Source organism: Delphinus delphis, chromosome 3, assembly GCF_949987515.2.
Source record: "Delphinus delphis chromosome 3, mDelDel1.2, whole genome shotgun sequence".
Classification (NCBI taxonomy): domain Eukaryota; kingdom Metazoa; phylum Chordata; class Mammalia; order Artiodactyla; family Delphinidae; genus Delphinus; species Delphinus delphis.
The window spans coordinates 27,343,155-27,370,640 of record NC_082685.1 but is presented as its reverse complement, the minus strand read 5'-3'; the positions used below and the strand labels follow the sequence as shown (position 1 = coordinate 27,370,640).

The following is a 27,486-nucleotide window of genomic DNA, read 5'->3' as shown; positions in this document are numbered from 1 at the left end:
TTTCCGGTCTGTTCTGAGGATTAAATGAGATGCTACAGGTAGAGTGCCTGGCACATGGTTCTCTCCCCCAACATCTTTTCTTTTCTTCCCATTTTAGAAACACAGATGGGGAATCCCAGATTTCCATAAGTTTTGGAGATGTGAATCCTATAGTAATCTAGGAAGACCACATTTGCCTAAACCAGACATTGTAAACAGGATATAGTATGAAAATCTGTCCTATTTGGCAGGCATAGTATTTAAAAACATTTTTAATTGGTTGCCAAATTTTAAAACTCTAGAGATGTTACATAAAAATCAAAATTTCCCTCTTCTGAAAAACTCAGAAGGTATGACAACACTGGGCCCTCATCCTGTCCTGACGACCACTGCCTAGGCTAGGCGGTAGTGGCCCCTTTAGACGGGGGCAGGAGTGCTCTGGTCATGACATCGTTTCCATTCCCCATTGAACTTCATCCCATCCACCTCACTCAAGCTGCCCACCTGGCATCTGTTTGCATTCAAATCCCTAGTCGGGCCCATCAGGGTGTCTTCCATTGGGCTCTGTAGTTGATCACCAAACCCTTGAGTTGACAAAGGATAGGAGGGGGTGCCTTGGCCAATTAAGGAGTTGAAAGCAGCAGGGAAGCTCTCCCTCTGACTACTCTCTTCAAATTTTTTGGACCCAGTCATCAGGAATCTAAGAGACCAAGGCCAGGCAGGTGGAGATAAGACAGGATCTGACCATCTACGCAGGGGTTTTTAAAGGTTGACCGCAGGCTCAACACTCCTTACACACACGCCACGTGGAGTTTCCCTGAAAGCTCTATTGATCAACAGAAAGTTAGGGCAGCAGGAGTGACTGTAGAGGCAGAAATAGCTGCTATCAAAACCTGGTTCTGTCTATTTCTAGCTCTATCTGCTCGAGTGTAGGTCTCAGTTTTCTTACCTATAAAAGAATTGTTGGGAGGATGAATTGATATAATATATAAAGCACCCATTAGTAGAATGAATAAATGAATGAAGACTCTCTCTTGGATGCTCCTCTACTCATCCTCTTACCTTGGGATCCCAGCCCAACTGTCACACTAGGGGAACCTTTCTAGAAGCCCTACCTGGATGAGTCCTGCTCTCGTAGTACCATAGACCTCTCCTTCAGAGCATTGATCACAGCTGTATTTTTGCAATTACTTGATTATTTGATTGATGCCTGTCCCTTTTCCTAAATTATAAATCCCAAACCCTGAGAGTGGCATCTGCTTTTGCCACCATTTATCTGTAATGCCTGGTACAGCCTGTGTGCTCAGTACAGCTTTGCTGATTGAATAAATAAATGAGCAAAAGGTCACTAGCTCATTAGTTATCAGAAACCACTAATTGAACTTTCTTCCCCTTAAAATCTTTGGCAGTCCCTACCCTGAGTTCAGGCAGCCTCCATTTGGCCCTCTGGCCATGTTTTATGTAGCCAGGGACATTCAGCTCTAGCTCCTCCTTGGGTGACATTCTAAGCAGAAAGCTTTCTTATAAAAGGAATCTAAGCCTGAGCATTGAGACTTGCTTTGAGTACAGATGCTTGAGAAGCCCTTTGTTCCCTGTAGTTAGACAGCCCAGGCAGAATATTGGCATGGTTACAGACAGCACCTTTCCTCTTGGAGGAAGGACCAAGGGCATCACATCACAGCATCTTCCCTTCACCAATTACTGAGAGCTGAGTTTAAATAAATGCTCCTGATGACGTGCAAGTCACCAAAGCAGTGGGGGTTTTTTGGCTCTGGATTCTGTTTCCAGCAGTGGCAGGAGGGAATGTTTTGTAGAAGAACGTGGTTCACAATGATCGTAGATAATGGCTGTCACTGCTCAGCACTGGCTACGGGCTAATCGCTTTCGGTGCATACCCACATTTATGAGCAGCAGTGCAGGCTGTCATTCACAGAGCCTTTTATACACGATCTGCTTGTCCCTTTATAGGCCCAGCAACTCTATAGGTAGGTTCTCTGAGCACTGCCATTTTACAGATGAGCAAACTAAGGCACAGAGAAGTGAATTCACTGCCCCTTAATACTTACTATGTATCAGGTAATTGACCTAAGCTTCCTTCCTTTGTTCTTGTCCTGTTCTTAACACCTTTCAACCGTAGACTCATTCTAGGATTCAGAAGTGGATTGTCACATTGGAAAAGGGTGGGAGATGGGAATGTGATTACAGTTGAATAGTAGGTTCTCTCTGCTGACGGCTCCAGGCCTCCACGTGAATATCCAGTCTCTAGCCCCTGGTCCACTTCCTTTGCTTATCAGAAAATTCAGTTCCTTTACATCTAGAGAGCACTGAAGAGAGGGTAGGAGTTGCCCTTTACAGTGCTGTGGCTTGTCCATGCCCTTGGAGTCGTACAATGATTAGGGCATAGGCTCTGAAGGCAGTTAGACTGGGATCACGTTCCAGTTCTTCATTCATTAGCACATGACCTCTGACAAGCTATTTATTTCTCCTTGCCTGATTTCCCTTGTTGTATTGCACTGGGCAGAGTCTTCAGTATCAAGTTGAATACTGGCTGGAATGTTACCTAACTTCTCCAGGCCAGAATTTTCTTATCTGTAAATGAGAAGTCTCGATGGACCTATTTTACACGATTGTCAGACAGATTAAGTGATCTGAGGCATTCAAAATACTTAGCATGGTTCCCGTCATACACTAAGTGCCCCACGAGTGCTAGGTGCTATCACTGTCACCCATGCGAGTCTGGATAGAGGGAATGGAGGACTCCCTTGTGACTCAGTTGTTCTTTCTGGCCTGGCCCTACCACCTGCCTGCTTATTATTGCACCTGGTGATTTAGCATATTTCCCCAAACAGGTACCTGTACAAACTCCGCGACCTTCACCTGGACTGTGACAATTACACAGAGGCTGCCTATACACTCCTTCTCCACACCTGGCTTCTCAAGGTACTGCCTTTCCAGTAAAGGGGATTCATGCTGGGATCCCCATGGAGCCCTCACAGCAAGTTGAAGAGTGAAAAAGAAAAAGAATTAGCCAAATACATTTTGTTCTGCTCTGTGTCCCCAAACTCTTAAGCTGGCAGGTTACTTTTCTGCACTGCTTTGTCTGGTCACATAAGGTTTCTAGTGACCCTCACATTCAGCAGCAACAACAACACCCGAGATACGTCTTGCAGTTTTACATAACATTCAAACTGTTTTATATAACATCCAAACATCAACTGTAAATCATTAGCATGCCCTGTGAGCTGTTTTTCTTCTCTTGAAAGTGCTGCTGGAGCAGGACAAAGTCTGTAAGATTTCCTTTGGCTTTTGAAGTGCTGAGACCATGTCTTGCAGGGTTTCGGAGAAAAATCCTACAAGCCATACACATGAGCCAATGGAGAGTCAAATAAGTGTAACTCCACAGCAATGAAGAGGCGCTTCCCGTGGAAACGGCAGACCAGCATCTCTCTGATTGACACTCAGGGTGACAAGGAGGCCGGCAGGGGTGTTCGCAGGGCTTCCTCCCACTCCTCAGCAGTAGGGGAGACACCTGCCTCAGGTGACTGTGTGTGTCCTCTCTCCGCAGTGGTCAGATGAACAGTGTGCATCGCAGGTCATGCAGACAGGCCAGCAGCACCCCCAGACCCACCGACAGCTGAAGGAGACGCTCTATGAGATCATCATAGGCTACTTTGACAAAGGAAAGGTAATTGGTCCCTGCCCTTCCTCTCTCCGTGGAAACCCTAGCTACCAGAAAGGATTGTTCTCTCCCATATTTTACACCCAGTCCATCTGCAGGTGTGGTCAGCTCTCCCGCCCGACCCTAAGTCTGATCACTTCTCTCCATCTCCATTCCTTCCACCTCCATTCAAGGCACCAACATTGCTCACCTGGACACTCAGTGAATCCTAAGCAATCTCCCTGCATCCTCTATTCCCCCCAACAGATCATCCTCCATATGGGAAACGGTGATCATAAAACATGCATTGGATCACGCCATTGTCCTGCCTACAGTCATCTCAAATGGCTCTCCCAATCCACTTAGAACAAATTACACAATCCCTCCCATGACCCATGAGGCCCCACACGAGCTGTCCCCTGACTACTTCTCTCATTTCATCTCTGCCAGGCTCCCTTTTGCTCACATGCTCTATGCCAAGCTCTTTTCCACCTCAGGGCCTTTGCACTTGCTTTTCCCAGCTTAGAACATTTCTCCTCCATATCTTGGCCTCCTCCATATCATATCCTCCATACCATGGCCAGCTCCTTCTCACAGCTCAGGGTTTTGCCCAAGCAAAGGATGTCATGTCCTGAAGGAGGCCTTCCCACACCACCTGAGACACAGCAGCACTCCTGCCCTGAGTCACTCTTACTGACTTATCTTCAGAGTACTTATCACTATCAGACATGACCTTGATCGTTTTGTTTTTGCTTGCTCATGTCTGGCTCCCCACTTTAGAAGGCCATGAGCACAGAGACTTGCCTTGTCCACTGCTAAGTGCCCCGTAGCTAGCACAGAGCCTCACATATGGGGCCTAGTAGATATATATTGAATAACTTAATTAATTGAATGTATGAATGACATCATGGTACCATCATTGATCTCTAAACAGCAAGAACAGGATGTTTTGTTGGGTTTGGTCTGGAGGTTGGCCAGACCTGCTACTGCCCATCCTCCAGTCTCCAGTAGACCTTCAGGAAACACCAACCCAAATGCCGTAGGAAGCATAGCACCGTGGTTAAGTGCTCAGGCTCTGGGTTTCAAGCCTCGTTCCTCTACCACCCACAATCTCCTTGGCCTTTCAGAGATTCCAATTCCCCATCCATAATAGTGGGACATTAACAGTACGTACTTCCTAGTTGCATTGTGAAAATTAGGTGAGAAAATGCATGTAGAGCACCTAACAGAGGACCTGGTACATAGTAGTAGCTTGTTAAATTTTAACTGTCATCGTTATTACCTACTCTGCCCTCGAGGCCCCAGTTGACTGGCCACTTCCTCTGTCAAGTTTTTCTTGAGTCCTCCAGCTTCCGTACAGCTCTGCCTCTCCTCTGAATGGCAAGGCCTCTTACAGTTCATCAAGACACAATTTAATACTTAATTTTGGCCTGTTCTGTCACTGCAGTTCATTGCATCTGTCTTAGTCTGATCTTCCCACCTTCCCTGGAAAGATAAAATGAGGTAATGTCTGTGGAAGGGCTTATAAATTCCCAGGAGTTGAGCAGTTGGAGAACACTGTCTTTATAATTTACAATTATAAGCCTCTTGAGGGCAGAGACTCTGCCATCCCTGGAACCTCCTGTCCTGCTGACTCGACGTCAGAGCTTACTCTTGGTTTATGAGCTGACTAAGTCGGTCACAGTGTGAAAGCCCCAAAAGGACATGTCAAGCCTTGTCCTCTGCCAACTATCCAGTTCAACCCACTCTGTGCTGAGCAGAGAGGAAAAAGGCATAATCCCCAGTGTCAAGGGGCTTATTATCTAGTGGGCAAAGCAGACATACCGATTATCATCTTTTTTTGCACATAACCCTTTGGTGTCGTGCAATAACGGGGAAAGGAGGCGGGAACAGGGTGGTATTAAAGTACTTTGGGAGCAGAGAGGAGGGGGCAGATGGGTATAGCTCACCCTGGAAGCCACTGCTGTCGTAGCTTCTAGAATGAAGCCCAAACTCTTTAGCATCCCTTTAACTTCCTTTCCCCATATCTCCCCTCATGGAGACTCATTGATCTAGACACACACAATGACTTTCTACTCCATAAGTCCATCTGTCATTACCTGGTGGACTCCTCTACCTCCCTCAAAACCCAACTAGTACATCTGTTTATGTGTGTGCTTTACACACTTCTGTGTCATGAAAGCAGAGACTGTGTCTTGGCCATTTTTATCACTGTTCCGTCAGTGTATACCATGCCCAGAAGCCAGCAGATGCTCAGTAACTAATGTATGAGACTCAGGGATCAGGGACTGTCAGAGGTCTTAGTGACCACATGGGCAGACCTGAAGGAAATTCCAGGTATCTGACTCCCTGCCTGTCCCCCTCCTTGGCCCCTTAGTGATCTCTTAACACATGGGGAGAGTATTTCTGGCATATTATGGTGGGAAGTTGGCAAAGACCTCCACTTGAGCTGAACAGTCCCCTGGCCCGGCCTGGGGGTTTTAAAGAAAGCCCCAGGGACTTCCCTGGTGGCACAGTGGTTGAGAATCCTCCTGCCGGTGCAGGGCACACAGGTTCGATCCCTGGTCCGGGAAGGATCCCACATGCGGTGGAGCAGCTAAGCCCGTGTGCCACAACTACCGAGCCCACGCACCACAACTACTAAAGCCCACACACCTAGAGCCCGTGCTCCGCAACAAGAGAAGCCACCGCAGTGAGAAGCCCACACACTGCAACACAGAGTAGCCCCCTCTCACCGCAATTAGAGAAAACCCACGCGCAGCAACAAAGACACAATGCAGCCAAAAAAAAAAAAAAAAAAAAAAAAAAGCCTCAGCCCAGCCTGGTCTGTGGACTTGATTCCTCCTGGCACATAAAGCATTTTTATGCTGCTCACTAAGCTGTCCATGGGTTTACAGCCGTGGCTCCTCCACTCAGCACTTGCCTTTATTTATTTTTATGCTTGGATGCAGAGAGAGCACTTTTGCGACAAAGCACACACTGTGTTTTGGCAACGTCGCCTCTCTCCTCCCCCACCTCCCCCAGCTTTTCCATTAAGGTGCATCTTCCATTTTAAGCCAAATGTGAAATGTAATGGGTGTCCCTTGAGATTGCCAGATCTCCAGCCCACCCAGCACCTCCCTCTGCCTCTCTGCAGAGGTTGCTGACCCCTTTGATCAAGGATGGAATGATAATCTATTGGTTGCAGTCAAAACGGAGCAGATGAAAAGGACCCCCTCTGTCCAGAGTTTGTTTTTCAGATTTTTTTTTAAAGATGGAAAAGACCTATTTAAAAAAAGTTTTCATCACTCTTTTTCATGCTGCCCCCTGCACAGTCACCCTAAATAACACCGTTAAGAAGTGATGGATGGGTATAAAGTTTCATTTACGCAAGATGAATAAATTCTAGACATCTTCTGTACAACATTGGGCCTATAGTTAACAATTCTGTATTGTGCATTTAAAAATCTGTTAAGTGGGTAGATCTCAGGTTGTGTCCTCACCACAAGTTTTTTAAAAAGTGAGAGAAAGAGAGGGAGGGAGGGAGGGAGGGAAGAAAGTTGGCCAAAGGAAAAAAGAAAGTAACGGACTGGCAGAGTGGAAAGATCCTAAGAGCGAACATCAGGGGAACTGGATCTGGCCTCAGCTCTGTCCCCGGAAACTCGCTGCCCTCTTACTTCTTTGTGAACCATTTCTCTTTGGGAAATGGGGTTACCACCTCCCTGCCCCACCTGCACACAGGGAGCTGAGGCAGTCAAATGTTCATTTACTGAGCACTTCTAAGGGAGGGAATGAAGTACAAGGTCGAGGGTCACACTCGGGTGTGCATCCTGGCCCTGCTTTTGGTTGGGCGTTTGACCTGGGGCAGATGCTCTGCTGATCTGAGCCTCCATTTCTCGCCTGGGAAATGCAGATGCTACTAGTCACCTCTCAGGGTGGTTGTGAAGATCCCGAGAGCATGTAAATAAAGTATCCAGCCTCGTCTATGGGTGTTCCATTATTTATCACGAAACTAGGGTGAGAGGCAGAGGGTAGGTCTGCTTCCTGGGAAACGCTCAGCTCCCTGGGTGTGGGACTGGGTCCGGGCCAGAGTAAGGCCTGTGGCTCAGTCCCAGGAGAGAGCTGCCCTGGTCCCTTCCTTAGCAAGGGCTCTGCAAGCCTGGAGGTCCCCCTAACCGTTGTCTCCACGACCTTCCTCGTAGATGTGGGAAGAGGCCATCAGTCTGTGCAAGGAGCTGGCGGAACAGTATGAGATGGAAATCTTTGACTATCAGCTGCTGAGCCAGAACCTGGTAAGCTGTCCCCAGGGGGAGCTGACTGCCCTGGAGGCTGGGTGCTCAGGGCCTCAGCCCGGCAGAGAGGCTGGGCAGAGGGGGAGGCGGGGCGGGAAGCCACATGGGGTTAGGACACCAGGAAAGGAATGGAAGTAGGGCCTGAGCTGAGCCAGGCTGTGCTGAGCGTCTCCCTCCCAGTTGGAAATATTTCCAAAGGGAGGTCTTCTGGGAAAACTCATCAGTTTCTCAGATGGAGCGTTAAGTACCTGCTTGGCGTTGGGGCCGCTGCTGTTGCCCACCCAGTAAACACTGTGCTACATTTGCAGGAAAATTCCCACAAATCACTAGGCCAATTAAATAAAAACGCAAATGCGCGCTTTCTGATTAACAGGTAAATCACATTAAAATGCTCCCCATCTGGCCATCCCCATTAGCTCCTCGAAGCTTGTGACTTGGTGGTACCAGTGGAAAGTGGGGGGAAGCCAGCCTATCCTGCTTATGCCGCAGAGGCCAGGGCTTGGGGGTGGGTGACCCCTGCAGGGAAAATGCAGAACTTTTTGTCTGCTCCCCCCACTCTCTTCCCACTGGCCTGAGAGCCAGGACCCCAGGGCCCCATCTGAGCCCATTTTGAGATGCCAGTCCAGCTGTTCGTAGGGAACTGTAAAACGAGAGTCAGAATGTTGGAAGAAGATTGATAGCTTTTTCTGGTGGGGGCATGGACATGGATTATAGTGTTCTAAGGTATGATGCAAACACACACACTACTTGCACCAAGAAACACTTACATCTACCTGAGTCTGTCCACATAGTTGTTTGTGGGTGTGGAGGCACGCACGCCTTCTAAACGTGTGCAGTGCACAGGCACACACAGAGCACACATCCATGCACACACACGTACCCAGTACACACTCACGCACACGCTGATGGGCATGCACATCCGTGCACCAAGCCCGCGTCGCACAGGCTTCATGTCCAGGGCCACACACATTTATCTTCCATGTTGTGTCCAATTTAAGATGCACCAGTCTATTTTATGTGCCCCATCATGATTTCTCTCCAGTTAATAGTAATTGGGAGATGCCATTAGGTGTAAAGTAAAACACAAACTATTTTCAAAGATGTTAAAATATGAAAAACACACACCTCTTGGAATTGATGAAATATGTTAGGTGTGCATACACAGGAAGACATCTATATCCGGAAACACTTATCCATCCATAGGCCGTCACAAACACACTTCCAGTGAGAGTGGAGTGACGATGCTGCTGGGGGCTCTGAACAGCTGGCTGGATTCAGTTCCGTACTTCCTGGCTGCGCTGTGAGATACCATTTCTTTATCTGCAAAACAGAGATACAATTCCATGGGATTGTCATGAGGGCAATGCAAGTAAATGTGCTGGTGCAGGTAGCGTGATTAACAGGGTATCTGGTTACGGCCATTACTATTAGGATTACAGACAGTTCCATGACTATGCAAACACGTGCACTCGGCACATTGGTTCTGGTGGAAGGATCCCATCTTAACTGTGGCCTCTTGGAGTTGAATGTGCCTTTAATACACATCTGTGTTGTCACAAGCTGTGAGTTTTCTTCTTCCAGGTCCAGCAGGCAAAATTCTATGAAAACATCATGAAAATCCTCAGACCCAAGCCAGACTACTTTGCTGTGGGATACTACGGCCAGGGTTTCCCCTCCTTTCTCCGGGTAAGTCTGTGGGTGACGCAGACACAGGCCAGGGATCCGCGGCCTTGGCATCCCGGCTCTCCCTCTGTGCTTTGAGGCTCTGCTTGTGCTCAGAACCTGTGCCCTTCTCTGTCTGAACGCTGTGCCCACCTTCACACACACCCCAGTCCCCCTCCATCCTCAGCACCTCAGCCACCCCCCGTGTTTCTCTACATACACAGCAATCAGAGCTGCCTTGTGAGGTAGTGAGCACCCCATACTGGGAATGAGGTGCTCAGAGAGGCTGGAGGAGCTCTGCTACCCAGCGGGCACTGCAGAGCACTAGTTGTCAGACCTTTTGGTCTCAGGGCCATTTTTTCTCTGAAAAATGATCAAGGCCCCTGAAGAACTTCTGTATTTGTAGACTTTATCTGTCTACATTTACGATACTCAAAATTAGAGCGAAGAAGATTTTTAAATGCAGTTGTCCCTTGGTATCCACCAGGAATTGGTTTCAGGACCCTCTGCAGATACCAAAATCTAGTACTCAAGTCCCTTGTATAAAATAGTGTAGTATTTGCATATAACCTCCTAAGTGCTTTAAATCACCTCTAGACTACTTATAATACCAAATACAATGTAAATGCTATGTAAATAGTTGCTGGAGTGCAGCAAATTCAAGTTTTGCCTTTTGGAACTTTCTGGAATTTTTTTTCAAATATTTTTGATACACGGCTGAATCCATGGATTAAGAACCTGAAGACACGGAGGATTAACTGTATCCATTTATTTAAAAATAAGAAGAATAAACCCATCATATGTTAACATAAATTAGATCTTTATGAAAATGGCTGTATTTTTCAATAAAAAATTAGTGCATATAGTGAGATTGTTTCATATTTTTGCAAATCTCTTAAATATCTAGATTAAGAGAAGGCAGCTTAGATTCTTATATCTGCTTCTGCATTCAATCTGCATCATGCAGCCTTAAATGTATACTCATGAGGGAATGAGAGTGAAAAAGGAAAATGGCTGTTATGATGAAAAGAGTTTTAATCTTGTGAGGCCCTGACGGGGTCTTGGGGACCCTCAGGGATCCCCTGGAGCACAGTGTCTGAACTGCTGCTTTCCTGGATTATTGATTCATCATGGAGAGAGTTGCGTTAGGTCAGCTGAAGGCTTCCCTTCTGGTCTTTGAGTCTGTGATTCAATCCTCAGGTCAGGGAGATACAAAAGAAAGCTGACCTCACCTGACTGAGTCTCGTCAAGGAGATAAACCACTCACCATGACCAATCGGTGTGGCAGTCAGGGTGGCCCTCCGGAGTGAGCTGCAGAGGGGGGAGCTAGTGAAGGTTTCCTGCGTGGAATAGAGATGACTTCCCACACCTGATCCTGCATCACAGACCCCTGGGGAACTTGTTAAAAGTTCATGTTCCTGGGTCCCACTCCCACAGACTCCATTTCAGCAGGTCTGGAGTGAGGCCCAAGAATCTGAACTTCTAGAAGGCTCCTAGGCTTTTGTGATGAGAGGCCAGGTTTGGAAACAAACACTGATATATAAAGGTCAGTGGCAGACATGGGTTTGGACAGAAGAATTTAGGGGCCATTAGAGGCAGCACAGATATGGTCTAAAACAGGGTTTCTCACCTTCAGCTCTGTGGACATTTTAGACCAGGTGACTCTTAGCTGTGAGGGCCTGTCCTGTGCACTGAAGGATGTTTAGCAGCACCCTGGGCCTCTACCCACTAGGTTCCAGTAGTGGCCCTCTCTGAAGCCGTGACAACCAAAAATGTTTCCAGGCATTGCCAGCACCCCAAATCCCCCCCTGTTTGAAAACTACCAGAGTCTAAAAGAAGCTGACATGGTCAAGGAGCAATAAAGAGCATGTTTCCACGGATCCAAGTGATGGAGGACCTGAATGCTGGTCCCTTCCAGCCCACAGGTCCAGCCCACATGGTCCAGCCCACAAGGTCCATTAAAGGCAGGAGGGAAACTGTGTGGTCAAGTAAATGGAAGAGTGGGTGTGACACAGTGAAAGCTGAGTGAGGAATTATTCTGGAAGCTGCACATAAGATTGTTTGAAGAAAAAGTTCTCAGCATCCATGATCTCCTCTCCCTTTAGAACCCATCTTTTTAAAGAAGTGGTGTGTCTAGCTAGAAGGTCAGTGACTTGAGCTCTTCCTTTCTTTCTCTTGGGGAGAAACAGAGAGTGGAGAGATCTATAGAAGGTCCCCATGACAGGCCTCCCAGCTTTGCTTGAACCATCTCCTCCAAGGCTGGGCCCTGGGATCTCTGATGGGTGTCATTTCTCTGCAGAACAAAGTGTTCATCTACCGAGGGAAGGAGTATGAGCGAAGAGAAGATTTCCAGATGCAGCTGATGAGCCAGTTCCCCAACGCAGAGAAGATGAACACAACCTCTGCCCCCGGGGATGATGTGAAGAATGCCCCAGGCCAGTGTATCCTTTAAGAATGCCCCAGCCAAGGGCCAGGCATGGGCAGCCCTGCCGGGACTTCAGTCCACAGAGCCCCGTCTTAGAGCTCAGAACTGCTGCCAGAATCATTGCAGTGGTGCCAATATTAGTGTCCAGTGTGGGATCCAAAAAGAACCCATCTCAGGAAACTCTAAATGTTGCATTCATTGATAAGTTCACTCACTCACTCATTCCTTCATTCTTGTGATGAGTACTGCCAGCCCTGACTCTGCCAAGCCTTGTGCAAGGCATTGGAGACTACACTCACAAAGGGGTTCTACCTCCAGGGAGCTTTCAGTGTAGCAAGTAAAAGACATTGAACAGCTAATTGCATTGTTAAATATGCATTTAGAAAAACGTGATCAATGCTAAAAGAAGGCCCTTCAGCTTGCCGTGATTGGGAGGGCAGGGAACGCTTCCTTGAGGAGGGCGATGTTGAAGGTGAGTTAATGAGGCAAAGCTTAGTGGGAGGGGGGAAGGATGTCCCAGACAGCGGGAAGAGCCGCCATCCGCAAAAGCAAAGGTTCCGAGAACTGGAATGGTGCCACATTGCCCTTATAATAAAACCCAAACTCCTGACCAAGGCCTGCGAGGCTGTCTGTCCATCATCTGACCCCTTCCTGTGTCTCCAATGTCCTCGCCTCCGACTCTTCCTTCCCTTTCTCTCTGGCCACGCAGATCTTGTTTCTGTTCCTTAAACATGCCCAGCTTGTTCCCGCCTCTGGGCCTGGGCATTTTCTCTTCCCTCTGCTTGGAATGCCTTTCCCCCAGCTCCTTTCTCACCCATCAGATCCTAACTCAGTGTCACGTCCCACAAGAGGCCTTCCCTGGTCCCCTTATCGGAAGCCTTCTGGACTCTGTTATCTGAAACCCTGTTTGTTTGCTTTAGAGAATTGATCTCAATCTGTCGTTATCTGTTGTGCTCTCAAAGACAGAACTAGAACAGAAGCTCCGGGAGGGCAGAGACCTGCGCTGCCATGCTCACTGCAGTAATCCCCGAAGCCAACTCTCAGAAAATACTTGCTGGTTAACAGAAAGAGAAAGAAAACAAGGGAGAAGGAAAAAGCAAGAGGAGATAGATAGAGAAAGGAAGGAGGGAGGGAGGTACCACCGATGGAGCCAGCTCTCTGGAGCACACAGAAGGCCAAGGTGACAGGAGATGGTGCTAGTGAGGTTGGGTAGAGCGTGCTGGAAATGGGCTCCATTGCAGCAAAGCATAATGTTCATAAGGCCGGTTCTGACGCTGGGCTGGGTCAGGGCTCAGGGGGTCAGAGAGGGTACAGACCCAAGGATAAGGCAGACAGCTGAGCGACGGGGGAGGGGGTACGTTAACCTAGCCTGGCTCCTGTGTTGCACCCTGTAGCACAAATTAAGTTACATCCTTTAAAATGGGGCTGACAGGTTGCATGGCTGGTCTGCTAAGTCTGCCGAACCTTAATCCAAATATTTTCCACTCGCGTGATAAATATTCATCTGTAACCTTTTCATTGTGCTCGCCTGCCCTTCATGCCTGCTCTACCATGGTTGTTTGCAGGAGGAAGTGCAACCGGTGGTGGGCCTGGCTGGTTACAAATGGGAGTTTGGTTATAGGCGAGACATGGGATTAGTACTAAGGCCCTTCTAAGTGGATATCCTGGTGTTGAACAACTCTGTGACCTTTTAACTCGTGGTGGGAGGGGAGAGCTTGTGTGACTGGGCCACGTCATTATACGCAGGCCTGATTCAGCTCCAGGAACCAGGTAGAAAAGAGAAAGTGGGAGGGCTGACATTTGCTAAATATCCTCTTCATGCCACACATGAGACTGAGTGTTTTATAACTAATTTTTCTAATCCCCATACAACCCTATTAGGTGGGTATTGATTTTCCCTATTTCATAGAGAAGGAACATACAGGGCAGAGAGGTAAGGTGCTTTGCCTAGGGTTACAAAGCTAGTTAATGATGGAGTTGAGATTTGAACTCCAAGATCTGTCTCAAAGTCTGCATTCTTTCTGTAGTGCCATTGTTTTGTTTAAGATTAGTGAACAGAATGTTCTTTATTAACTATTGTAACATGATGGCGTACCAGGCATTTTCACGCATTGTTTCATTTTATCCTCATAGTAATCCTGTGAGTTGGGTAGTATCACTCTGCATTTTGCAAATAAGAAGACTAAGGCTCAGGAAAATGTAAGCAGCTTATACCAGGTCCCAGGAATTGATGGAACTAGGATTTGAACTCGGGTCGGACTTTTGCCAAAATCTAACCTCTTAAGGCTCTGTTCTCTTGCCTTTACGTGTTGCAAAGCTGACAAGCAGTTTGAAAAGGGGACAAATCTCATGTCTTCTCACTTAGGTATCCAAGTAGTAGAAGACATTTGAAAGCAAAGGTCTCTGTTGGGTGTCTCCTGTCCCCCGCCCTCTCCTCTGCCTAGACCTTGGAGCTACAGTTCCATGTATAGATTCAGCACGGTTCCATGCATACATTCAGCACATGGTGAGAGAGTCAAGCCATGCATCCTGCTGGACGTGATCAGAGGGCTCTGATGTCACTGGCTTCTCCAGGACAGGTTTGGATTCTTCTCTTAGGCCAAGTCCAATTGCTAAGATCAGTAGACATGGTTTAGAACCTACTTTAAAATAGGGGTTGGCAGACTCTCTGTAAAGGACCAGATAGGACATATTTTAGTCTCTGTGGGCCATGTGTCTCTGTCACAATTACTCAACTCTGCTGTGGTGGGAGAGCAGCCGTAGGTAGTACATAAATGGACGGGTATGACTGTGCCCCGATAAGACTATATTTATGAACACCGAAATTTGAATTTAATATATTTTCACACGTCACATAATACTTTTTTTCAAATATTTTAAAATATAAAAAGTATTCTTAGCTGTGAGCCATACAAGGACAGGCAGTGAGCAGGATTTGACCCGAGGGCCATAGTTTGCCAGTCCTGCTCTAGACTTAATCCAGGGTGATTTCCCTCCCAGAGAAGGCTGTTTGCTATTTGACTTGAGAAGGAAGGTAGTTTTCCTGATTATGGAAATCCTCCCAGTGAGGTTTATTCATTTGTGTTAAGTGTTGCTCGCTCTTGCCCTCTCCTCTGTGTGTGTGTGTGTGTGTGTGTGTGTGTGTGCGCGCGAGCGTATGTGTGTGTGTCTCTGTGTCTCTCTGTCTCTCTCTGAGTCACTCTCATTTCATGTGGAAATACTCTTCAGAGGTAAAACAGTTAAAGCCCCAAGACATTAGTATGAAGTGAACTTATTGGGGGAGGGGGATTAAATTTAACTTGGAATTATATTTCGGCCATTTCTTATGTGTGAAAGAGCCCTAGCCTCTTCATCAGAAAGCTCACAGTCTGGTGGGGAAGCAACAGAAGGGAGAAGAGAGGGAGCTGGAGAGATAAGAGTCCTAATTACAGATGCGTTGCTTTGGAGGGTCAGGAAGGAAAAGGACACCTGGATGAGGATAGATTGAATGTTCATGGAGCTGTGGGGAAATCGTCCACACAAAGGGAACAGTATAGTCTGTTGGATACTCAGAGATAATGGTGGGAAATGAGTTGGAATCATATTAGAATATCTGAATACTCCATATTCAAATATTGGCATATTTGAATGCCCACAAGAGGAGTCTGTGATTCCTTAGTTGGCAGAAGTGTCAGGCTTAGGGGAAGAGTTTTTGGAGTTATGGTGGTCATCAGGTAGAATAGAGGGATGAGAGTACTTGGATACCTGAAGAAGAGAGATGGGTAAAGAAGCCATGGAAGGTAGGGAAAGGGAAGTAAGGTCCAGGGATGGGACCAGTGACTACTGACCTTGTTTATTTGGCTTGCCATATTATCGATTTACAATGAATAAAGGTCTAGAATAGGCATGACAAAGATCTGGCACACCTGATGCCTCTCCTGTATCCTGTGCCCATGGCAGGCATCACTAATCGATCATGGACCTCTTTCCCACTGAGCCTGGACATGGCCTTACATTCCTGCCCCAGACAGTTACTCTCAAACTTTCAGAGTTGGAGTACAAAATGAACGTATTTGCCTTCTCTAAAGCAGTGCTTCTCAAACTGGAGCGTGCATATGAATCACCTGAGTATCTTATAAAATACAGACTCTGATTCAGTAGGTCTGAGGTGGGACCTGAGATTCACCATTTCTAACAAGCTCTCAGGTGATGGTGATGCTGCTGGTCAGAGGGCTGCACTGAACAGAAGTCTGGAATCAAAGAACCCTGAGCTTAGGGTTAAGAGACCCCAATACAGCCCCTTGCTCTGTGCTCACAAGCTGTGTGACCTTCAACAGGTTGTCCAGCTTCTTTGACCTTGATGTCCTTGTCTCTGGAAAGTATGATTTACGTTAACAGCGCTGCTCAGCAAAACCGGAGAGATGAAAGGAGACCATGGGGAGACGTGCGCTGCAGTTGATGGACAGCTATAAATGCATTAGGCGTTATTCTTGTTAATGATAATAATATAGCAATGAGAATGATAATTAAGGAGTACTAACCAACTGTTAGCAGAGGTTGAGCCCTGGCATGGGTTGCAAGTGACGGGCAGCTCTGTCAAGGACCACGGTGACTGCTAACTGGTCACTAGGACCTAGTTGGCAGCCAGCACCCTGAGGTTGGTCACTCGTTAAAAACTTGGGCCCAGAAGGACTGTCCTGGGAGGTCTCACCTGGGACCTGCTGTGCTTGGAACTGTCCCCCCGACTGAGACGTTGTGAGCTCTTAACTGTGGGAATCACAGACATCCAGTGTTTCACTGTCCAGCCCGTCTTGCATGAACACCCAAGGTTCAAGAATAAGCCGGTGCCTGACCAGATTATGAAGTAAGTCCCACAGCTCAGGGGAGGGAGTGTTGGGGAGGAGCATCCCATGGGGCTGCCAAGCCGAGCTGGCAGCAGGACAGGCCGTGGTGCCTTCTAGTTCCTTCCCTATCTTAGCCAGCCTGTCCTCCCTTTTCCTCTTGGGAGAAGCACCACCTCTCCCATGACCCCTCTGGGCTCTGCCCCTGAAAAGGCCGACACCAGAGAGGGCCGGGGGGAGCGAGGGGTGAGGCTCACCTTGTGGCAGAGCGAGTCTGCAGGAAGCAGCAGTGGGCTTCGCTGAAGTGGACGTGGAGAGCCGGTTGCTCAGGTTGATCCCAGAGTGGCTCCAGAAATCCACAGCCAGAGAGCGTGGGCAGACGGGCGACAGGCAGGTGGGGGACAGAGGGCCGGTGCTCAGGCCGAGCACTTCCTCCACAGGGACATCTTGTAGGCATTTGTTAAGGTCGTGCATTGACAATGGTTGTGTTCAGATTACGACGTAAAAAGGGGACATCAGAGGAATTCCCTGGCTGTCCAGTGGTTAGGACTCGGCGCTTTCACTGCTGAGGGCCTGGGTTCAATCCCTGGTTGGGGAACCCACAAGTTGTGAGGCACAGCCAAAACATAAAATAAAAAATAAATAATAAAATGAAATAGGGGACATTAGAGGAAGCAGCATGAAGGCAGGTGTGGTCTGTTTAATGCCAGATCGCAAGGTCAGGGATGAGGCAACAAAGCAGGGCACCACGCTGCCCCCTCCAAGCTGTCTGGCTCACGCCACTCAGGCCCAGACACCCAGTTGAGCACCTCGAGTGGCTTAGGAAAAGGCCTCTCTTCTGGGAAGACCCGTTGGAAGCAGGAGCTCCTTTGTGAGAGGAAAGGCCTGTTCCTGTGGGGAGAAGCAGCCTCACGGCAGTGCAGGCAGCTGAGCAGATCCTCAAACTCAGCTTGGAGCTCAGCCTCCCGTCACCTCTCGGCCAGGCACCCTTGGGCAGGGGATGACCACCATACGGCTACCATGCCCTGCTGGCCCTGACGTTAGAACCGCCCCAGAGGTTCAAGGGAGAGTGATTTGGGGGATGGCTGGGACACCTAAGGAGATCCTTGGAAGATACCCCTGGGACATTAGCCTAGGACCTTAGATGTATCCAGACCCTTCATTGAGATCACAAGAAACAATAACCCAGGCACCACTATGTGCATTAGTGATAGAATTCCAACTTTGGGGGCCCTACGGGGTGCTATGTTCTCATGAGGGCCTAAGACCGACTAGCTTCTAAATCATCTTACAAGGAAAGCCTGGTTTTAAATGTTGCAGCGAGGACTCTGCCAGACGTGGAGTTTACCATAGTGGGCCTCCCTGGACGGTACAGGGTCAGGTCAGGTTTTGCTCTCAGGAGCCTCAGCCTCTTCCTGTCTTGCAGCTTTTATAAGTCCAACTACGTGCAGAGGTTCCACTACTCCCGGCCAGTGCGCAGGGGGACCGTTGACCCTGAGAATGAGTTTGCCGTAAGTATCTCCCCTCCCCTCCCCTTTGGCAGCCTTGATCGTTGCCCAGGGCCTCCTTTATCAACCAGAGCCTGCACCTGCCAGAATCAGAATTGGGAGGGCATCTGATCTAAAGCCAAAGGAAGGAACACTAGCTTCCATTGGTACGATGACACCCATTCTCCAGGCTCTTCCGTTGGGTTTGCTTTCTCATTTCTTGAGCCTCTCCACTCTCTAGATACCACCCAGGCCTGGCGTGAGATGCACCTTTCAACCTCAGGGAGTTCACAGTCCCCAGTGTCACTGTGTGCTTCCCAGCCAGGACCTACCTGTCTTCTATTCCCGAGGGCCGAGGCTGGCACGAGGAGACAGCTCCAAGTCTCTCTCAGCTCTTTCCCTTGGACTGTGATTCTTTGCACTGGGGGAGTCACTGTCCCTTGAAGAATCTGATGAACACTGTAGACCTCCCCCCAGAAAATGCAGGTGGATGCATTCAATATTGCCTAAAACTTCTGCCTGTTCAGAGACCCAGGTTAAAACATACTGGACCCAAATCCAGGGAAAACTTAAACTTCACCTTGGGAAAGAATTCTTCAGGGTAAAGTGGGAGCGTATTTCTGAGTCTTGTAATTTTTATTCTGATTCCGGGTGGATAGGAGGCCTGGGGGCCTGGCTGGGTTCCCACCAAACTCTGATGGTCAGGTTTCATGTGTGTTGCTTTCCTGCCCTTGTCACCCCTGCCCACGGGACAGTCGATGTGGATCGAGAGGACCTCCTTTGTGACCGCGTACAAGCTTCCGGGCATCCTGCGCTGGTTTGAGGTGACTCACATGTCCCAGGTGAGTCTGTGGGGCTCAGGAGGCTCCTGAGACTGGAAAAAGGGAAATGCTTTTGTTCAAAGCCACTGCAGGAGTCCAGGAATTCTGGTGCAGGAAGGGACCTGAGGCAGCATCCAGTTTACCTGCTTTCAAATTTTTTTTTTTTTTAAGCATCAGATAACATTTTTTTCCCTGCAAATGAAAGGTACCATAGAATCCGGTAATAAAGCAGATGAATGGAGAGCTTCTGTGGTTGGGTGCAGGGGGAGGAAGAGGGCCTGGAACTCAATCGACACAACCACCCTCTCATATCCTCCCCTCCCAACAGCCCTTTGGGGACCCCTCTGCAGAATCTCACTATGAGTCCATTTTATACTTGGATAAACTGAAGCTCAGAGAAAGGAAATTACACAGAGGCAAAGCTCTGGCTAGAATGCAAGTATTTGAACTCCATGGTGCAGATAGCATGTGTTTTGCTTCTCAACACACTTCAGGGTCTCCATGTCCTCAAACAGCTGGGGATCTTGCAGCCCTCAGGTTGCAAAGGTCAATCCGGTGAAATCTGAGAAGCAGGGACATATTCGGGATGTCTTATTCACTTATTCATTCAACAAATATTTAATGAGTACCTAACACATGTCAATCAAGCACCTAGAGATTTTGCAATGAAGCTTACATTCTAGTGGCAAAGACGCACTAAAAAGCCTAAGCGAATATATACTATGTCAGGTGGAGATAACCACTATGGAGAAAAATAAAAGAGAAAGGTGATCAAGGAGTGGTGGGTATTTTAAGTAGGATGGTCGTAGAAAGCCTTCCTGCTAAATGGCTTTAGATCAAAGGTCTGAAGGAAGTGAGGACATGGTCCTTGCAGATACCGAAGAGAAGGACATTCTAGCAGAGGAAATAGCAAGTGCAAGGGCCCTGGGACAGAACAGGCTTATGTCTGAATTAGAACAAGTGACGGGGGAGTAGCAGGAGTCTGATAGCAGGTCATATAGGGCCTTGTAGGCACCATAAGGACTTGGGCTTTTCCACTGGGTGAATTTGAGTCACAAGCAGAGGAGGGACATTGTCTGACTGACGTTTTCAAGCTACTGTATGATCAACATTGAGACCATCCCCCTTCAGCCCTTAAGGGCCCCCAGCAGCCAGGTGGTCCTCCAATCTCCTTTTCACAGTCATGGCGTAGACCTTAGGGACCATATAATAACGATGATGACATCAGCAGACATTACTGAGCATGTGCCAGACTGTTCACATGTGTGACCTCACTTAAACCCCTCAACAAGGCTGCGAGGTAGATATTATTATTCTCCCGTTTTACAGATGAGGAAACCGAGTGAGTTAGTGGGTTGCTCAAGGTTAGTAAAAGAGGTGAGGTTTGACTATAACCTCTCATACCAGGCACCTGGATGGACTCATTCTCCTCTTTCCTTAACATGTCCCCAGCCCACCCCAATAATTAGTGCCCTGGAGAGGAAGAAACTACTCATGCCCTTTATTCATGGGACACATCGGTTCATGATAAGCTTGGATAAGTGTCCCAGGTGCTGTGTCAAGGACTTTGTAACATTATCCTGTTTAATCCCACAAAACTGTGTGAAGTACATCATATTATGAATCCCATTTTTGAGGTGAGAAATCAGAAACTTTCTACTAAGCCGTAGTCTCTACCCATTGGCCCTGGCTGTGCCCTTTCCTCTGGTGGTGCTCAGTAAGGTGCCTCTCCTCCTTCGCTGTCCCCACAGGACTGTAGGCAAACTGAAGGAATTCCCGCCTGCACTCTCTGAACATCTCATCTCCCGCCATGGTATCTCACCTCCTAATAGACTACATAATTTGCCTGTGTGTTTATTTTTAATATCTAGAATTTTAAATATAATAGCATTATGATATAAGCTCCACTAGACTGTGAGCTCCAGGAAGACAGATTTTTGTCCGTTTTGTTCCCTGCCATATCTCTGAGTGCAAGGAATAGTCCTAGACACATAATTGGTGCTCAAGAATAGTTATTAAGGGACTTCCCTGATGGTGCAGTGGTTGAGAATCTGCCTGCCAATGCAGGGGACACGGGTTCGATCCCTGGTCCTCGAAGATCCCACATGCCATGGAACAGCTAAGCCTGTGCGCCACAGCTACCGAGGCTGTGCCCTAGAGCCCACGAGCCACAACTGCTGAGCCCGCATGCCGCAACTACTGAAGCCCGCATGCCTAGAGCCTGTGCTCCGCAACAAGAGAAGCCACTGCAATGAGAAGCCCACGCACTGCAACAAAGAGTAGCTCCCGCTCACCACAACTAGAGAAAGCCCACGCACAGCAACGAAGACCCAATGCAGCCAAAAATAAATAAATAAATTTATATTAAAAAGAATAATAGTTATTAAGTAAATCCATTAACCAATCAGTCAGTTAATATGCAGAAACCCATAATATATGAAGTGCTTACCTCGTTTTATGAACTCAGGATTCTGAAATTAGGAAAGAAATAGTCAACATTTTTGTTTCACTTCTTTTATCCTGATACCCTCTGATAGAAGGGATTGGGAAAACCTCCAAAAAGTTGACCAGAGTGACTTTATCTCTGATAGCCTCCCTCATTTGAGTTACCAAGAATTTCAGGATGTCTCAGACACAGAAGTTTCATGGGTGCTGAGTGAATTCCTCTCCAAGCATTTGTTTTTTGTGGTATAGAATTTGTACCTTGTTCTTGGTTGTTTCTTTTATGAATCGTCATGACTACAGTGCTGTTTGTACAGAGAGGTGTTTTCTGATAGGATTCAAGTGTAAGTTCTGCTTATTGAGGGTCCTTTCCTTTTTCTTGGCCCTGAGAATATGTAATCTTTACAAGAAGTCCTGAGCTGGGGGTCAGAGACCCAAATTCAACTTGGTTATTAACAAGCTATAGGATGTTGGACAAACACAGTGTATCTCTGGCCTTAGTTTTCATCATCTGTAAAATAGACATGAGAAAACTATGGAATTTCAGAGCTGAAAGACACTCTGAAGGTCATTTAATCCAAGAGCTATAAATTCAAATACCTTCAGAGCCCGGGAAGATAACTGTAAATATGGGAACTCGTCCCATTAAGACAACGGGGAGTGGTAGAAGCTGTGGCAAACTCCTTCCAGCTGAATTAGTTTCTTAAAAACTTAGAACTCACGTGCTGGCTAAATGACAGACCCAGGCCCAGTTTGGCCTACACATCTCCAATGTGCAACCCCATTCCTAGCCCTTGTCCATTTAAATTATTTTGCATATGAGAAAACTGAAGCTCAAAGATGGGACTTGAACTGCCAAAGTGATCAGTGGTAGAAGTAGGTTGTAATAATGATGTCTATCTTACACAGTTCAGAGGTTTCCTAAGAGGATTCACGAAGGTGATAATGTGGGAGAGGCCTTTGAGGAATGTGAAACACCACTCGATGGCGAGGGATTATCACCGCTTTCCCGAGTGCCTTTAAAATTGTTTCCAAAGTACAGTTATTCCTCAGTATCTGAGGGTGTTGGTTCTAGGAGCCCCCTCGGATACCAAAATTGTTTAAGTCCCTTACATAAAAGGGCGTAAGTACAGTGAATACAGTTGGGCCTCCGTATCAGTGGTTGGTTGAATTCGAGGTTGGTTAAATCCAAGGATGTAAAACCCAAGGGTATGGAGTTCTGACTGTATCTTCCAGGATAATTCATTTTCCCCGCACAGCAAGCTGGGCAGGGACTATATACCTGTGCTGCCAGTAAGGAAACTGAGGCTCAGCTTAGGAAAGAGACCAGAGATTTGAGGGCTTGACCAAGTCCTAACAACCAGTGTATGGCAAGTTTGGTAGCAGAGTGTGGTCTGTATGTGGGGGAGAAGCTCGCCTTTGGAATTCGGACACTGGCGCTCTCTCCCCAGCGCTGCCCCATCTACCCTTAGGTGAAGGACTTACCTGCTGTTGGGGGGATTGAATGAGAGCACGTGTGGGACACACCCAGCATGGGCTGGCACAGGGGAGGCAGTCCACAAATGACGACATCTCTTTTACCGTGATCAGTGCTTTTATAACTGTTACCAGCTCCGGACCTCCAGGTCTTCCACCAAATATGTAACCCCCATCGCTCTGCTCTAGAGAGTGACGTACTCATCTACACGAACGTCCAGAGGTGAGAATCCAAAGGAGTGTTCGTTCTCATTCTCTGTCCTGTTGTCTGTAACAAGGTTAAAGACGTAGGGATACAAAAATAGCTTCAGAAGTGAGGAAGAAAGCCAAGCAACAGGACTTTCCATTTTTCACAACTCACCGTAAAGCATGAGTCTCTCAGACATACCAGGCTACTGTTGAAATCCAGGTGTGCTACTGGGCTCTGTCCAAGTGGTTGTGATAGATTTTCCTTTAGAACCCAGTCTAGACCTCAGCTTGGAGAAGCCCCTGCAGGGTAGGTCTGTGTGCTTGACAGAAACTGGACCATGGGTTGCAGCTTGTGGAACATGGGCTGCCGCCTCTACCAGGCCGAGCAGCCTTCCCCCTACAGCTCTGTGTGTGTGTGTGTGTGTGTGTGCGCGTGTGCGCACTTGAGTGTGTATGTGCGTGCATGTGTGACGGAAAGAGGATGACATTGTGTCACTGTGTCTTGTATCACAGAGAGAGAGAGGAGAGAGCCTACTCCCAGGGCCTTCTCACTGCAGAGATAGCCACTTTCAAAACTGTCCAGAAACAAGGAAGGGGGGTGAGGAGGCTAAGATTTCACAGGGATTTAAGGAAATAGTTTAAAAAGATGACCAAGAGCATGGCTGTAGAGGCTGGTTCTCCCCTTCACATATACTCAACAGTTAACAATAACTAGCAGGTGCACTTTTTAAAGAACTCCGCTGTAAGTCAAGTGTCATATTATCTCAACTAATCTTTGCTAAGTCAAGTGTCATATTATCTCAACTAATCTTTGCTATGTCCCCACTGAAGCAGGCCCTGTAGCACCACCACTCAACAGATGGTAACACTTAGGGTTGCCTCCATGAAGTTTTCCCGGATTACTTCACCCTTCCCTCCAGCCCCACCCACCCTGCCAGGGAGTCTTCCCTTCTCAGGACAGCTGCTAGTCCCTGTCCTGACACCTACAAGAGTTGATAACAGTAACTACCAGCTACTTTTTTTTTTGCGGTATGCGGGCCTCTCACTGTTGTGGCCTCTCGCGTTGCGGAGCACAGGCTCTAGACGCGCAGGCTCAGCGGCCATGGCTCACGGGCCCAGCCACTCCGCGGCATGTGGGATCTTCCCGGACCGGGGCACGAACCCGTGTCCCCTGCATCGGCAGGCGGACTCTCAACCACTGCGCCACCAGGGAAGCCCTACCAGCTACTTTTTGAAGTAGATGTTCTTATCCTCATTTTACCAGTAAGTCAACTGAGGCTCAGAACGTTTGGGAAACTCGCCCAAGGTCACACAGAGAAAATGGCTGAGATTGGCACTCATTTTTATTTGCTTAGTTTAGTTCAGGAGTCAGGAAACTATGGCCTATGAGCCAGAGCCCACCTGCGCCTAATTTTGTAAATAGGTTTATTGGAACCATCATGCTCATAGATTTACATATCGCCTGTAGCTGATTTCTTCCTACAATAACAGAGTTGAGTTGTTGCCACACACAACATCTGGCCCTTTCACAGAAAAAGTTTGCAGACTTCTTGCTTAGTGTTTTACTCTCGATCCCATGCTCTTGGGAACCACTGTTATGCCAGTTAGCACCTGATGGCACTGTGTTTATCTTGCTTTCTAAGAGGTGTTGAAGACGTGGTTAGTTTTATCTTCCCAACTAAACCGAATCTACCTTGGAGCAGTGACCCCTCATATAACAAGTCTCGGGACCTACTGTGGGCCAGGCCAGGTGATCACATCGTCAGCTGCTCTAATCCCTTCAGCTAAGTGCTCGCACATAGTAGGTGCACAACCAATACCAGATGGGTTGAATTGGAGCGTCTTTCACCAGGTAGTAAGAAGAAAAACCCTCCCTGGAGCACACCCAGCCTCTGAGACCCCAGCGAGTGCCTGACACTTCCTGCCTGCATTTCCCCAGGGAGATCCCTCTTTTGCTAAGCACAGGTTCAGCCTGTCTCTCCCCACACAGCCGGCAACCCCCAGGGCTCAGTAGTTACCACAAGAGCCTGCTACAGCCCCTTGGGGAGCATTGCCTCATTTGAATTCCAACCCCAAATGAAATCAATACCAATCATTTTATCTATTTTTAAAGCGACCTGCTGAGGCCCTTTCTTCTTGATCTCGTTTTCAACAGACCACAATTAGCCCTCTGGAGAACGCCATCGAAACCATGTCCGCGGCCAACGAGAAGATCCTGATGATGATAAACCAGTACCAGAGTGACGAAAGCCTCCCGATAAACCCACTCTCCATGCTCCTGAATGGAATCGTGGACCCTGCTGTCATGGGAGGGTTCGCCAAGTATGAGACGGTGAGGGCTCCCCTCTCCAGGCCCTGGTGGAGACAGAGCAGTGGCAGGAGGGCCCAGAGCAGACACAGCTGCATGCCACTCATCTTACTGTGGCTGTTTCTCCCTCAGAAGGACACTTCAGCTTGTTTAGACCTCATACACATTCCAGAGTTTCTTTAGCCTCATCTCCTTCACCTCTCATCTCATCTCCTTCCCACCCTCAATGCCATGCTCTGTCAGGGGTCATAGAGATCCCTTATCCCACTGGGCACATCAAGATACCTTTGTCAAGAGGAGGCTCTGGGATGTCCACGAGCCAGACCATAAAAGTCAAGCACCACAAATCAAAGTACATGCTACTTGTGTCAAGCCATCTCTTCTATAGATGATGGAGATGACCTCCAGAAATGGGAAGGAATGAAACACGGAATCTGTGAAAATACAGAAGGGATGGGAGATCGACTCTCAAGCGAGAGTTGTAATCTAGATATTCAGGTCATAAGGACCCTCCAGAAATCCCCACACATTTCAGCCACAGATTTCATTTCTGAGGCTCCTGGTGTCCGTGGCGAAAAGGGAAACGCCATCAGTTATATGAGTCACATTTTCCACTGGGGGAAAATAATTACTCAATAAGGAGACATAACTTTTCCCAGCTCTGAAAAAGAATAGAAAGTCCTTATTTGGCTCTCACCTGGGCCATACGTTAATGGGACGCTGAGGGAAAAATGGACTCTTCGTTCTCGTAAGTCTCATGATGGACTCTATTATCTTTTCTATGTCATCCATTGATGTAAAACTAGGAATACGGCACAATAGTATAACTCACGGACAGTAATTCCGGTTAGTCCTTCCAGCTACCCTTGGACACCCCGTAGAGTCATCCATTGGTAATCCTTTGTTCAGCCTTGAGGGGTGATATGTCTGTGTATATACGTGCACACACTGAGAACAGGAGCCGAGAAGGAGCTGGGGCTGCCAAGGTCACACACGATGAGGGAGGTGAGCTGGAAAGCCCACCAGGTGAACTTCCTCACTGAGTTCTCTCTCCTGGGACGGTGCCTTGACTGTGCAGCAGAATCCCCAGCAGGGCTTCTTCACACACAGCTGCCTCCACCCCACCTCCGACCCCAGAGGCTCTGATTCAGTACGTCCGGGTGGGGCCTGAGAATTTGCATCTCTGGCAAGTTCCCAGGTGATGCTGCTGCTGCGGGTCCAGAGACCCCTCTTCAAGAACAATTTCCTGGGGTTTGTGACCCTTTCCCAGTGGATACCGATCTGAGCCCCGGGAGGAGGAAACGTCAGTCCCTACACGTCCCTGACTGTTGCCCATCCACGTAGGAATGGCCTCATTCCTGCCCCTGTCAACTGGAACCCTCTCCCGGTGCCAGAGAGGTGGGTCGTGGGGTCCACGGCAAAGGAACAGGAAACCCCCAATGTCTGTTTGTCCTGCTAGGCCTTCTTCACTGAAGAGTACACCAGGGACCACCCCGAGGACCAGGACAAGCTGAGCTGCCTCAAGGACCTGATTGCGTGGCAGGTAAAGCAGAGGTGGACTGGGGGTAGGCCAGCCCTGTGTCCGTCCCTTCCCCTCCCCGGTTTGCCTGCCCTCTGCTAGCCTCTGGCCGGTATGGCCGACTTTCATACTGCTCTCCTGCCCTCTGGCTTTTGGCCTTTCTTCTGACTCTGTCTTCACCTGAGCAGGTGCGTCGTGGAAGCGGGATTTGGGGCCCTGCACCCTTGGGGTGCTGCACTGGCGCCGGGCAGTGACACTGTGCTGCGTGTTGCTAAGACTGCCCTGTTGGATGTTGAATTCAGGAGGTGGCTTCCCCCAGGGGGACTGAAGTGAAAGCCAGGGTCCCGCGCACCTCCCGCCACCTCCCACCACACCCAGCACCCGCCAGTCAGATAATGGAAGACTTCGGCCCCTACCCCACCTCTCCTC

General features: G+C 48.3%; 1 protein-coding gene across 1 annotated transcript in view; it reads left to right on the top strand.

Moving 5' to 3' along the window:
- Nucleotides 1–27,486, top strand: part of DOCK2 (dedicator of cytokinesis 2) — a 408,525-nt gene that overhangs the window by 366,848 nt on the left and 14,191 nt on the right. The window contains exons 37-46 of the mRNA XM_060008407.1: nucleotides 2,829–2,919; nucleotides 3,545–3,664; nucleotides 7,819–7,908; nucleotides 9,490–9,594; nucleotides 11,870–12,011; nucleotides 16,757–16,838; nucleotides 18,242–18,326; nucleotides 19,058–19,144; nucleotides 25,386–25,562; nucleotides 26,998–27,081. Of these exons, the coding sequence (XP_059864390.1) occupies nucleotides 2,829–2,919; nucleotides 3,545–3,664; nucleotides 7,819–7,908; nucleotides 9,490–9,594; nucleotides 11,870–12,011; nucleotides 16,757–16,838; nucleotides 18,242–18,326; nucleotides 19,058–19,144; nucleotides 25,386–25,562; nucleotides 26,998–27,081 (1,063 nt within the window). The remainder of the gene's footprint in view (nucleotides 1–2,828; nucleotides 2,920–3,544; nucleotides 3,665–7,818; nucleotides 7,909–9,489; nucleotides 9,595–11,869; nucleotides 12,012–16,756; nucleotides 16,839–18,241; nucleotides 18,327–19,057; nucleotides 19,145–25,385; nucleotides 25,563–26,997; nucleotides 27,082–27,486) is intronic.